The 12,500-nt window shown below is 35.7% G+C and overlaps 2 protein-coding genes across 4 annotated transcripts in view; one reads left to right on the forward strand and one right to left on the reverse strand.

The window, feature by feature from the left end:
* The window catches only part of fbxl17 (F-box and leucine-rich repeat protein 17), a 169,811-nt gene extending 162,423 nt beyond the window's left edge, over nt 1-7,388 (reverse strand). For 2 of the 3 annotated variants that reach the window (XM_043247016.1, XM_043247018.1), the window contains exons 1-5: nt 7,224-7,374; nt 5,425-6,113; nt 3,974-4,096; nt 2,462-2,719; nt 773-904 (exon numbers count right to left, since the gene is read on the reverse strand). In XM_043247016.1, the coding sequence (XP_043102951.1) occupies nt 773-904; nt 2,462-2,719; nt 3,974-4,096; nt 5,425-6,093 (1,182 nt within the window). In that variant the 5' untranslated portion in view covers nt 6,094-6,113; nt 7,224-7,374. Of the gene's footprint in view, nt 1-772; nt 905-2,461; nt 2,720-3,973; nt 4,097-5,424; nt 6,114-7,223 lie in introns of all 3 variants that reach the window. The other variant, XM_043247017.1, reaches the window with a different exon arrangement.
* Nucleotides 7,389-9,682: 2,294 nt separating this feature from the next.
* On the forward strand, nt 9,683-12,150 carry prxl2c (peroxiredoxin like 2C). The gene is made up of 6 exons (XM_043246276.1): nt 9,683-10,007; nt 10,338-10,406; nt 10,515-10,568; nt 11,266-11,371; nt 11,543-11,677; nt 11,754-12,150. The coding sequence occupies exons 1-6, from the start codon at nt 9,828-9,830 to the stop codon at nt 11,879-11,881; spliced, it is 672 nt and encodes a 223-aa protein (XP_043102211.1). The 5' UTR covers nt 9,683-9,827; the 3' UTR covers nt 11,882-12,150.
* The last annotated feature ends 350 nt before the right edge of the window (nt 12,151-12,500 follow it).

Here is a 12,500-nt window from a genome sequence, read left to right on the forward strand (position 1 = left end):
TACAACACTTAAGACATGGAGACAGAAAATGCATTTATGTATATATTAAATCAATACGTCTGTATGTATTTATGGCTATTTTATATAGTGAATCAATTTCAAATGAAGAGTGGAGACTTTTTTTCTCCACGAATCACCACGAATCAGAACAGTTCAATAAACAAACAGCTCATTACAGGAACACTCCGCTTTTTTGCAAACAGGCTTATTTTAGACGCTGTAATTCTCATTTATTTCAACAACAAAAACACAGCGCTGTTTTGCGTCTCTGAACAACACGGCGCCGATTCGTTCCTGAACGAATCAACCGTTTTAATGATTCGTTCAGTCGCGACGACTCACTTATTAGCAGTGACTTGCTGCCACCTACTGGAGGTTTCAATCTTGCATTTAACGCACATTTTTATTATTTAAATTCCAAATATCAGCATTCAACGTTTTAGTGTTTAGCGCATAAAAACCTTATTTATGCATTTGTGCAAACGCGCTCGTGTCTAAATGCCGCTTCTGCGAAGACTCATTTTATTGATTCCGATTTCACTTGCTCGGTAACAGCCCAAATGTTTCAATCAAAGGACAATGCACGCTTTCAGGAGAAAATGGCTTTATAAAAATGGCACAAAACGAATTTAAGCTTCAGCGCGAACGGCCTCACAGAACATGAAGAAGATCTAAACCTATAGGAGTCGCTTTGAGACGACCAGCACGGTAACAACACACCCAGCAAAACATCATGCAGTCGTGGTCATGGATAAAAGCCCGCTGCACGTACCAGTTTGTTCTCCTGCATGTAGATCCTCTGTAGTTTGCTGCAGCCCTGAGCCAGCGCCACTAGACCCTCGTCGCTGATGCTGTAGCACTGCCCGAAATGAACGTCCTTCAGCTCTCTGCAGTGTTCGCCCAACTGCACGAAACACACACGCGTTCAGTTCAGCACAGAGATGATTTGAGCTACAGTACTAGATCATACACGCATGCATTCTTAATATAAGGCATGCATTACATTTATATACACGTAATAAACGACTATAATAAAAGTCTAACTCCCGGGGTGCCTCAGGGCTCGGTTCTTGGACCGCTCTTCTTCTCTGTCTACATGGCTCTAAAGCTTTTATTCTGAATGAAATCACAACTTCTTTTATAATGTGGTAAACGTAACAGATTATTCTGTGCTCTATTGTTATGTATTCTGGATTACAGCCAAGCTATATAAAGTCCTAACCATATTATGCATATTATGTTGCCTAAAACACACACTGGTTTAAGCCAGATAGTGATTTTTAATTTATTTGTTTTTTATGAAAGCGATGCAATTACAATTTTAAGCCATTTAGCAAAGTTTTAGGCACTTTTCAAACGTTGAATATATGAAAACGCAAGCTTTTTTAAACATTTACAGCACCTTTATGAACCATGGTCACTTAATAATTATATGCGGGTAAACATAAAATATTTAATTTGAGTGCTTTTACTGTGTTTTTATTTTTTATATTTGTAAAAAAATATTTTTAGAACTTTATATTGTTCTATATTTTATTGTTGACTTATTTTTCCGTTTTTAAATATTTTCTTCATATTTCGCTGATTATTTAAAATGTATTTTATTTAAAAATATTTTAGATTTTCATATATAAAAAAATAAAAAATAAATAATATATATATATATATATATATATATATATATATATATATATATATATATATATATATATATATATAAATATATATATAAATTCAAAATTCAAATCAAATTCAAAATTTGAATAAAATAAAATTTGATTTGATATATAAAAAATGAAAATGTAAATTTTTTTTTCAAATGTTATTTTTTTCCAAATATAACACCATGTTATTATATTTGGGCCAAAAAAAAAGGAGCAAAAAACTTGAAATGTCACATAAAACATGGATGGATTATTCGCAAATGTGTTTGAAAAACCATCATGATATACTCAAATAATTAAAGCAACACTTTATCCACATTTTAAGATTTAATTAGCATCTCTGAGTTTCCATCTACTGTTTTTATTTTTATATATATATATATATATATATATACACACATACATACACACACACATTTTTTTATTTTATTTATATTATATATATATATATATATATATATATATATATATATATATATATATATATATATATATATATATATATATATATATATATATATATATATATATATATATAATTATATTATATATATATATATCTTAAATTATATATATATATATATTTCTATTTTATATATATATATATATATATATATATATATATATATATATATATATATATATATATATATATATATATATATATATATATATATAATTAATATATTATATATAAATATATATATATATATATATATATATTTTTTTTTTTTTTTTTATTTATTTATGGCATGCATCACTCGAGCGGTTCGGAGCGGTCAGTGTGGGTCACTCACCAGTTTGAGAGCGTGGTCAGTGAGTTTGTCCTGATTGCCGACGTGAAGTTTCTGCAGCAGCGGGCAGTGGACGGCCACGGTGCTCAGGGACACGTCGCTCAGCTGCTTGCAGCGGTACGCCGTGTATTTGATCAGACCCGGACAGTTGGAGGCCAGAGAGCAAACGCCGTGATCCTGAACGTTACGGCAGTCCGAGATGTTGATCTCGGTCACGTTCTGCCTCCGGGACGCGATCTTCACCAGCAGATCATCCTTGACCTGACAACAGATCGTTGCACTTTAATATTACTACACACTATATACTCTATTCATAGAGCACTAAAAATGTTACCGACTGGTGTTTTAGTGCACTTATGCAAAATACTGTCACCTAACAAGAGCAGTTTAATGGCTGCAAAACTAAATCAAAGGTTAGCGGTGTGTGTTAATATAAAGATACGAGTTATAGATGTGCGTTACATTTAGGGTGTCTAGTATTAATAATCAAATTCACAATTATTCAGTTTCATTGAGCGTGGACATATTAACCGGTGGGTTAATAACTATTAGTTTTATTCTGTGTTGTATAAAGGTTTTTGTGCATAATAGTAACTTTAGAATATGATTAAACTGTTATATAACTGGGCTGAGATATATAAGATTTTTTTTGTTTTATTTAATTTCAGTATAGACAGTATAGTATAGAACCATAAAACACACACTTCTCCGTAAAAATGTTAAAACACTTATTATAATTATAGATTTTTTTATAGAAGTGGTTACTAATGACACATTTTGATATTTTCACGTCCGAGTAGAATTTGGGATTAAACGGCATTTTACAAATGGCTTTTAATTCCTCTTTTAATTTTAGTTCACGTTTTGTTTTGTGATTGTGATATCTGGTGATTTTTTTATTAAGACATTTTTATTCAGCTTTAATTTTTATTTTAGTTTTAGACATTTTAATACTCTAAATTTCAGAGACATCTGTCATTTAAATTTTTTTTTTTTTTTTTCAGCTTTGAAATATTTTTATTCGTTTTATAAATCAGTGACTGAAACCAGTGAAAACAACTGTGATTTAAAATGCTAACAAAATAAATAAATAAAATGCTATACCTGTGTATAGGGCTGCACAATTTGGTCAAAATTGTTATTAATTATAATATAATATCATCTTAATAAACAGGAAAAAAATTCAGTGTAAAATACAAACTTCTTATTTAAAATATATAATAAAAATATAATTAAATAATAATTAATATAAATAATATAATTAAAAATTATAAATTGCGATTTCAATAAATACTTTTTAAATATTAAACTACTAAACTGCCTTATTTATTTATTTATTTACATTTACATTTAGTCATTTAGCAGACGCTTTTATCCAAAGCGACGTACAAATGAGGTTTATTTTATTTTTTTTCTTTCATTACCAGTTCGAGAACACGGCTGGTACACGATTTTGCTTTTCTCTTAATCATCATGATCATGCAGCCTTAAAGATGAACTAAAACAAAGCCAAACCTGCTGGAGGCCGCTGAGATCGATCTGTTTCCAGAACTGGAAGTCTAAGCAGAGATCGCGCCAGTATTTACAGACCAGAGACGCTCCCAGACACCGCTCCTTCACCGACAGGTGAGAAAACACCTGAGAGCACATCACAACAAACACACGGATCAAGATCTGCACTCACTTTAAAGTGTCCTTTTCATCTCAGTATTTAAGATGCATGTTTAAGACGCAGGTCATTCGCATCATTATTTTCGTACAATAAAATGGTATTGTGTTGATTATTTTAATATTCAGTGGCGTTCAGAATTAAAATGTGGCCAAAAAAATATTATCATTAATATATTAATTTTATTTTATTTTTATTTTTAAAAAAATTCTCTCTCTCTCTCTCTCAGTCTATGGGGAGGAGTAAGGGGTTATTTACATTATTTTATTCATTTATTGCTATTGAAAAAAAAAGATAGCAAAGTGTGCACAATAAAAATAAAAAAGGAAAAAATTGCAAAAAGTTAAAGTCTTGAAACACATAAAACACACAGACCTTGAGCATTTATTATTATTATTATTATTACCTTTTTTTACCTTTTCTTTCCTTTTCTCTCCATTTAATGGGATGTACTCGTTATTTACATTATTTTATTTATTGCTACTGATGTAAAAAAAAAAAAAAACAGTAGTCTTGATTTTTACATATGCCATGTATATGTTGTTATTTAAAAGTCTGCATAACAATAATAATAATAATAATAATAATAATAATAATAATAATAATAATAATGTAGAACTCTTAAAATGTGCCAAAAAACTTTTCAAATTTTCATTATTTATAAAAAAACAAAAACAATTATTTATAATTATAGATTTATATATTTATTTATTTTTTCCTCCTCTTTCTCTCTCCCCTTAGTTTATGGGGAGGAATAAGTGGGAATGTTCTTTACGCGTTTACGTTATTTTATTCATTTATTGCTAATGATGTAAAAATAAATAAGAAAATAGCAGGCTGTGTTAATTTTCACGTATATGTTGTTATTTAAGAGTCTGCATAATAATAATAATAATAATAATAATAATAATAATAATAGACTCTTAAAATGTGCCAAAAAAACAAAAACACAGACCTTCACCACTGATTATTATTTATATATATATATATATATATATATATATATATATATATATATATATATATATATATATATATATATATATATATATATATATTTTTTTTTTTTTTTTTTTTTTTTTAATGTATATATTAAAAAAACATTTCTCTCTCTCTCTCTCTCTCCTAAGTGGGATGTTCTGATTATTTACATATTTACATTATTTTATTCATTTATTGCTAATAATGTAATAATTTTTTTTTTTTAAATAGCAGGCTGATTTTCACGTACATGTTGTTATTTAAGAACCTGCATAATAACAAAAAAAAAAAAAAAGTCTTTAACAAAAGCGCAGACCTTGAGCAGTATAGAGGAGGGCAGCTGGTTAGCGTGGGACGTGTCCGTGTTTTCGGCGCTCCTCGTCTCCTCCGAGCTCTCGTTCTGAGCCGGCTGACAGCAGCAGGAGGAGGAGGACGAGGACGAAGAGGCGGAGGGGCCGTCCGCGCCGGAGCCGCCGTCCTCCTCCGACGGAGAGGAAGAGGAGGACGAAGGCAGCGAAGGCAGCAGGCGGCGTCCGTCCCCCCGCTCCTCTCCGTTCTCCATGGCCTCCTGGAAGGCACAGCGGGGCTGCTTGCGGGGAGTGCACCGCTGCAGCTCAGCACACTTGCGCTTGCACACCATTTCCGAATAGTCGGGGACGACGGCGCGGAACAGCGCCGGGGGCCCGATCAGCTTGGAGAGCAGACTCCGACCCTGGCCCTCCCAGACGGCCAGCTCTCCCGGGGAGAGGAGGAAGCGGGCGCACTCCTCGGGCGAGTTCAGCGACGCGTAGCGCTCGGCGAGTTTGGACACGGCCGCGCTCTCGAAGGGCCAATCGTCCTCGACGCTCCCGCTGCTGCCCCGCACGACGAAGCACAGCATGCAGGGGCCCTGAAGGAAGCAGTTCCTCCTCTTCTTCTTCTTCTTGCGCAGCTTCCGTGATTTCTTCTTCAGGCCGTGACCATTTTTTGAGAGAAAATGGCCCATATAGATGATTCTCGGCGCCTCTGGGGAACGACAAGGAAGATCGCAGTCAAGATCGCTTTCCATAAAGATATCTGCTACCTTAAATATCAAAGCTTTAGTAATATGCATCGCTGAGGACAACTTTGCAACTCGGACGACTTTAAAAAGTTGCGTCTCAGACAAATATCGCCCTGCGCTAACAGACCAGACGTCAACAGAAGCTTGTTCGACCGTTTAGTGCTCCAGGGTCGCACGTATTTAAAGTTGAACCTCCGACTTGCTTCCTCGTTACGGTAAACTGCGGCGTGTTTTTAAAGAATAGCCACCAATTAGAAGTACGACGCGGCTGTGATTCACTAAAAGGGGGATTATTAGTCATCGGCGGGTGGCCAGAGTTGGCTAAAAACAAAATAAACACCCCTGGTTTCAGGCCGATCCTAGCCTCCTTCGGGTTCGTCTTAAGACGCACGCCAGCGACGCTCACTTTTAAGTGAAAACCGCTTAAGTGAGCTCTGGGCTGATGCTTAGCCCTGGCCGTGAATTCGGACTCGAGTGGGAGGGGCTATCCGTTCGAGCGACCAATGGCAGACGGGAGGCGTGTTTAGGAGACGTGTTTGACAACAGTCACTATTCCCGCAGATTATATGTAGGCACAGCGTTGCTATGATTCACTTCTCATCTCCGTTTCGTCTGATTCGGTTTTATTTCTGGCATCGCCGTTTTAAAAAAACCAAACAAACTCTTGCTACGCGCTAAAACTCGATTTTGGACTCATCCACAAGCAGATTCGTGGCCGATTTAGTTGCTCTGTATCATTCTGACGGACCAAAAAAAAATTGTAAACATTCTTCAGATGTTAAACTAAACGCAATTATTTCGTAAACCGCACAGAAAGCTCAACACTGCATGTCCAGCTACTAGATTAGCAACGGTCTACATCTACACCATGGTCTCACCACGGTACTTTTTGCACGGATAATGAGCGTTTAGCACCATTACACGCCGCGTTTAGCGTGCAAGTGAGGTATCTCAGCAGAAGAGACTCTCCCGAGCGCCGCTGTCACCGTTTACGCACGCTGCGTTTCATTGAGCGGCGGCAGCGGCGGAGGACGCCATTAAAGTCCCTCGTGAGAAAGCAAGCGACGGCGAACCTCCGTCACGGCGAACCCCCGCCGGTCCTCACCAGCTCACGCGGCCCTCGGCGCCTCCTTCCCGCGCTCTCATCGTCCGCGCGGAACACAAACAGGGGCGAACGCTCCGCGAACGCGCGCTCGCTGAGTGTCAGGCTGCTACAATGTTTCAAAACACTTCCGGATTTCAAATAGCGGAGGAAATCCCGCCCACGGCTCGGGGTGAGGGCGCGCGCTGATTGGCCGGAGTGGCTGTCTGTAATGACACGGCGGCCAATCGTTTGTGATTTAAAGGGACGTCTTTACGTACGGCTGTGACATTTGTAAACACTGTTAAATACTCGCACTGTATTGCTTTACTTTTTCTTTTTTCTTTTTTTTTTTAATTTTCAAAATGATGAAAGTGGTTCGGCGAACTTTTGGGGGGTTTTTGTGAATCTGTCCGAATCATCTACGCTCCTTCCAGCCACAAGTCACTGTGCTGCAAAACAAAAACGGACAAACAAACAAAATCGCTCGCGCGATCGCAGCGCCGTGAATCAAGATTCATTTTAGCGAGTCGGCTCGGAGGATTCATTCCAATGAAGCGCGATGCAGTGCGCATGAAGAATAATATCAATCGTTCCTGGTGTAGTTATTGCCTCGTTAAAAGCCACCAGTTACAAGTCGAGTCAGAATTGCTTCTATAGCCTAGTGATTTTTCTCTTGCGAGTTCAGCGAGTCGGTTCAGAAGCTTCATTTCAAAGAATCGCGAGCCAATTATTTTATGACGTCACACTTACTCGAACACAAAGATTTAAAAAAATATATATATATATATATATATATATATATATATATATATATATATATATATATATATATATATATATATATATATTACTTTACTAAGAAATCTCCTTCAAAACTATTCATCAATTTTACTCTGTTGAACACAAGAAGTAACTGCACTTTTTGCTCATCGAAACTTCCAAAAGGTACTTTTTCATTTTAATTTGCATTTTGAAAATGTTGTTTTGGGATATTTCAGCCAAGGTGATGTGAATAACTTATTGTTATTAATCTACTCCTTTTATTACTGAAGTTTTACATTCATAAATGCACATTTTCTAAGGGAATAAAGAACTAGAAAGCTGTTTTTATGCTATACAAAGAAGCACTAATAGAATAAAATTTTCGAGTGATTGGAGTGATTGGAAGGTCTTGATTGTGTGTGTGTGTGTGTGTGTGTGTGTGTGTGTGTGTGTGTGTGTGTGTTTTCTTTTATTTAATTTCTATTTTTATTTAATCCCTCTTCTTTGTGTCCCTGGCTTTGTTCTGTCTATTGTATTATTTTGTATCTGTTGTTCAATGCATAAAAATAATAATAATAATATATATATATATATATATATATATATATATATATATATATATATATATATATATATATATATATATATATATATATAAACTTCTGAAAAGCCACTATTTATATTTTTTAAAGTACATATTTTGAATGGTCTATCTACTGAATAGTTTGAACAAAAAGCAGTACATTTATGCACAGGAGAGAAAGAAAGAATACAAAATTGTACACAGAGACAGATATATATATATCATATATATATATATATATATATATATATATATATATATATATATATATATATATATATATATATATTTATTTATATATATATATATATATATATATATATATATATATATATATATATATATATATATATATCAACAAAAAACAACAACAAAGTAAAAAAAATTACATCTAAAAAGGACACAATGGAGGAAAAAAGAGATATAGTCATGATTGTTTTTTTTAGTTTCTAGATATGTCTCTAAAACGACTTGGAATAAAGAAAAGAGAGGTTTGGGGAAAGCAATGGCTCTTTCTTGTGCGTTTATTCGGGTGAGTCGGTTCGGATGATTCATTCCAGTGAACAGTTGTGCAGTTCTTTAAAGACGTCGCGTCACGTTATAACGTTTCCAGTTTCAGCGGTAATAAACGGATAATAATAAGTCTCCTCGTGACTATACGTGTGGGAAAAAGTCATTAGCTGCTTAAAAGTCAAGGCACATTTGCTTATATAGCGCTTTTTGGGCGTGTGCGATACTTCTAGAATGGGTTCGTGTCTTTTTTTCCTTCCAATAAACAGCGAAACGATCATTATCATCCAGGAATATCCTGACTAAGAATTACAAATATCATTTAACTCGCAAAAAAAGCAAAGAGTCAAACAGTTCCTCCAAAACCGCGCGGGTTTTATTGTGCGTTCGTTTTAGCGAATCGGTTCGGATGATTCAATCCTTCTAGTGAACCGCAACAGTTGTTTTTAAACGACGCTCAGACGTAATATATCAGGAATGTTATTATTACCGTAGACTGTGTGATTGTTACCTATTCTCAATATCGCTGTGAGAGACAAATCGTCGCGAAAACGCAAAATGATTCGAAAAGTGCGAATCGGATCAAAAGATGACTCGCTTAACTTTTCGGCGAAAAGAGTTGAAATGGACGCAAAGGAGCAGAGATGAAGCCCCGAGTCCCTGTTCGTGGGCGGATTGGTTCCAGCAGGAATGGGCGTAAACGTCCTAAAATAACCCTGCCTCGGAAAAGTGAACGCGATGGCCGCCGTTCTCCCGATAACGCGACAGATCGCTCGCTCCGTTCCCGAGCTCCGACGAGCTTCCCACGACCTCTGCCTCTCTGACATCAACGACTGTCTGATATTCGATCGCCACGGTGTCTGTAAACCCTTCAGCAGCTTGTTTCAACGCAACAAGGCGATCGTTATATTCGTGAGGGTAAGAGAAACGCGTTAGAGAACGCTTTCTGATTCAGCGGGTCACCTGAAGTTAAACGGGTTTTGCAAAGCCATGCTTTTGCCTTCTAAGCGTCTCTGTGTGTGCTCTGTGCATTGCCCTGTGATGTTCATTTACTCTGACCTAAAAAAACAACAACTTTTAGACCTTTTAGGGCGCAAAGTATCCAAAGGGTGTGACCTTTTATGCATCTTAATGCATTCGTTTTTCTCCGGGTTTAGTTAAGTTGCAGTGTTTGGTCAGATGTGTTTTTCCAGCACACCCCAAGAAATGCGTTCTTCAGCATTGCTGTTTTTCTCCAATGTCCTGCAGAACTTCTTGTGCTACGCCTGCAAAGAATACGTGGAGGATCTGGGCAAAGTACCTGCGCAGCTGCTGCAGGTGAGAGAGAGGAGGACATTACGAAAAAAAGCAGTTTGGTCCATGTATGTTGAAGTCAGGATATGTGCATGTGAAAAAAGCATTTTTGCCCTTCTCTCGTAAATGCAGGACTCGAATGCCAGGCTGGTGGTGATTGGACAGTCGTCCTGGTGTCACATAGAGGTGGGACGGGTTTATTATTGTTGAATTAGAAAATGCCAAAGGCTTGAACATTTAGAGTCGAAGAGAGAACTTGCTCATGGAAGTCTGTCTCGCTGGTGGGATGAGAATGATTAAAAGAAGCACTGAGAACTTAAAATCTCAGTTCATACCTTTTCTCATAATTCTGTAAGTTTTGTTTTTCTGCTTAAATGAAAAAATTGAAAAAAGTTAACTGCAACGTTTTAGACATTTAAAAATGTCAGGTAAAAAAATCATTATACACCATATATATATATATATATATATATATATATATATATATATATATATATATATATATATATATATATATATATATTATTTATTTATATATATATATATATATATATATATATATATATATTTATATATATATATATATATATATATATATATATATATATATATATATATATATATATATATATATTTATTTATTTTTTTTATTTATTTTTTTTTCAGATTATGTGTGAGACATAAACGAGGAATTGCAAGGAAAAATATCTAGTTATTATATCTAATAACTTTGACCAACTTAAAAGCATATAAGCGAGACAAAGAATATCCCTTCTTCCTAGAGACAGAAATGGAATCGAACAAAACTTGAAAAATGAGTCGTGATTATTTTAATGATACGAAACGCTCAAGATTGTCTCCCTGTGGTCTCTGCGTGCTGCAGGCCTTCTGCTCCCTGACAGGCTACTCTCACGAAATATATGTCGATCCGGAGAGACGGATTTACAAAAAGCTTGGAATGAGAAGAGGAGAGACGTACATGGAGACACGTAAGATCCAGTCAAGCGGAAGTGCTTGATTTTGAGCAAGTGTGAGATTGTCGTGGAATTTGTTTACACACTATTGCATGCTGCTTTGATGCAACCCGTCTTTTTGCGGCTTGAAGCAGATGCATGGAAACTTTCTGTGTTTTGATTGAACGTGCACTGAATGCGTCGCAGCTTCCAGCAGTCCCCATGTGAAGTCCGGCCTGCTCGTGGGGAGCCTGAGGAGCACGTGGCGCGCCATGACCAGCCCTGTGTTTGACTTCCAGGGAGATCCCCTGCAGCAAGGAGGAGCTCTGATCGTAGGCCCAGGTCAGGCGCTTTCTGACGCTGCTTTTATGTGTCCCCGTCCTCGCGCGGCCTGACCTGTCCGTGTCTCACTCCTCAGGTCCGGAGGTTCATTTCGCCCACTTTGACATGAACCGGCTGGACCACACGCCCATCAACCGGTTGCTTCAGTCGGCGGGCCTCCAGACGCTGGACTTCAGCGATTCGCCCAAAATCATGGACGTCTGAAGGAAAGAGCAGCCGATGCTTGTAGCTGTAATAATGCAATGCTGGTCTTTGTTTGAACTCTATAATGGCTCAATATTGCTTTTGTATATAGTGTTGTTTTTATATAATATTTATGTTTGATAGGAACAAGCCATTCCACTCTTAGGGCCCTTGATTATGTATTATTTTACACCCATTGCATAATAAATACATACGTGTAAATATACAATATATATGTGTGTATATAACAAAAATACATTATCACACGGAGTAAAAACAGTAAAAACTTGTATTGGTGTAAATGTCAAACATTTTTTCATCCTCAAAAAAAAAAAAAAAAACTAAATAAAAAAAAAAAAAATATATATATATATATATATATATATATATATATATATATATATATATATTTATATACATAAAGAAAAGGAAGAAAATTATAGGGCAAGTTTGTTTACATTGTGCATTGTTTAAATTATTGCAAAACAGTATTTTCTAATATTTTATAATATTAAAAAAAAAATAATAAAGGCTATACAACTAATGCCGGCAATTTGTGTAGACATATGTTGTATTTAAATTGTATTTACATGCTTATTATTTTGTATCGCAGCCATTGGAATTGGTGTGAAAAAATAAA

The sequence above is a fragment of the Puntigrus tetrazona genome, chromosome 8 (genome assembly GCF_018831695.1).
Source record: "Puntigrus tetrazona isolate hp1 chromosome 8, ASM1883169v1, whole genome shotgun sequence".
Taxonomy (NCBI): domain Eukaryota; kingdom Metazoa; phylum Chordata; class Actinopteri; order Cypriniformes; family Cyprinidae; genus Puntigrus; species Puntigrus tetrazona.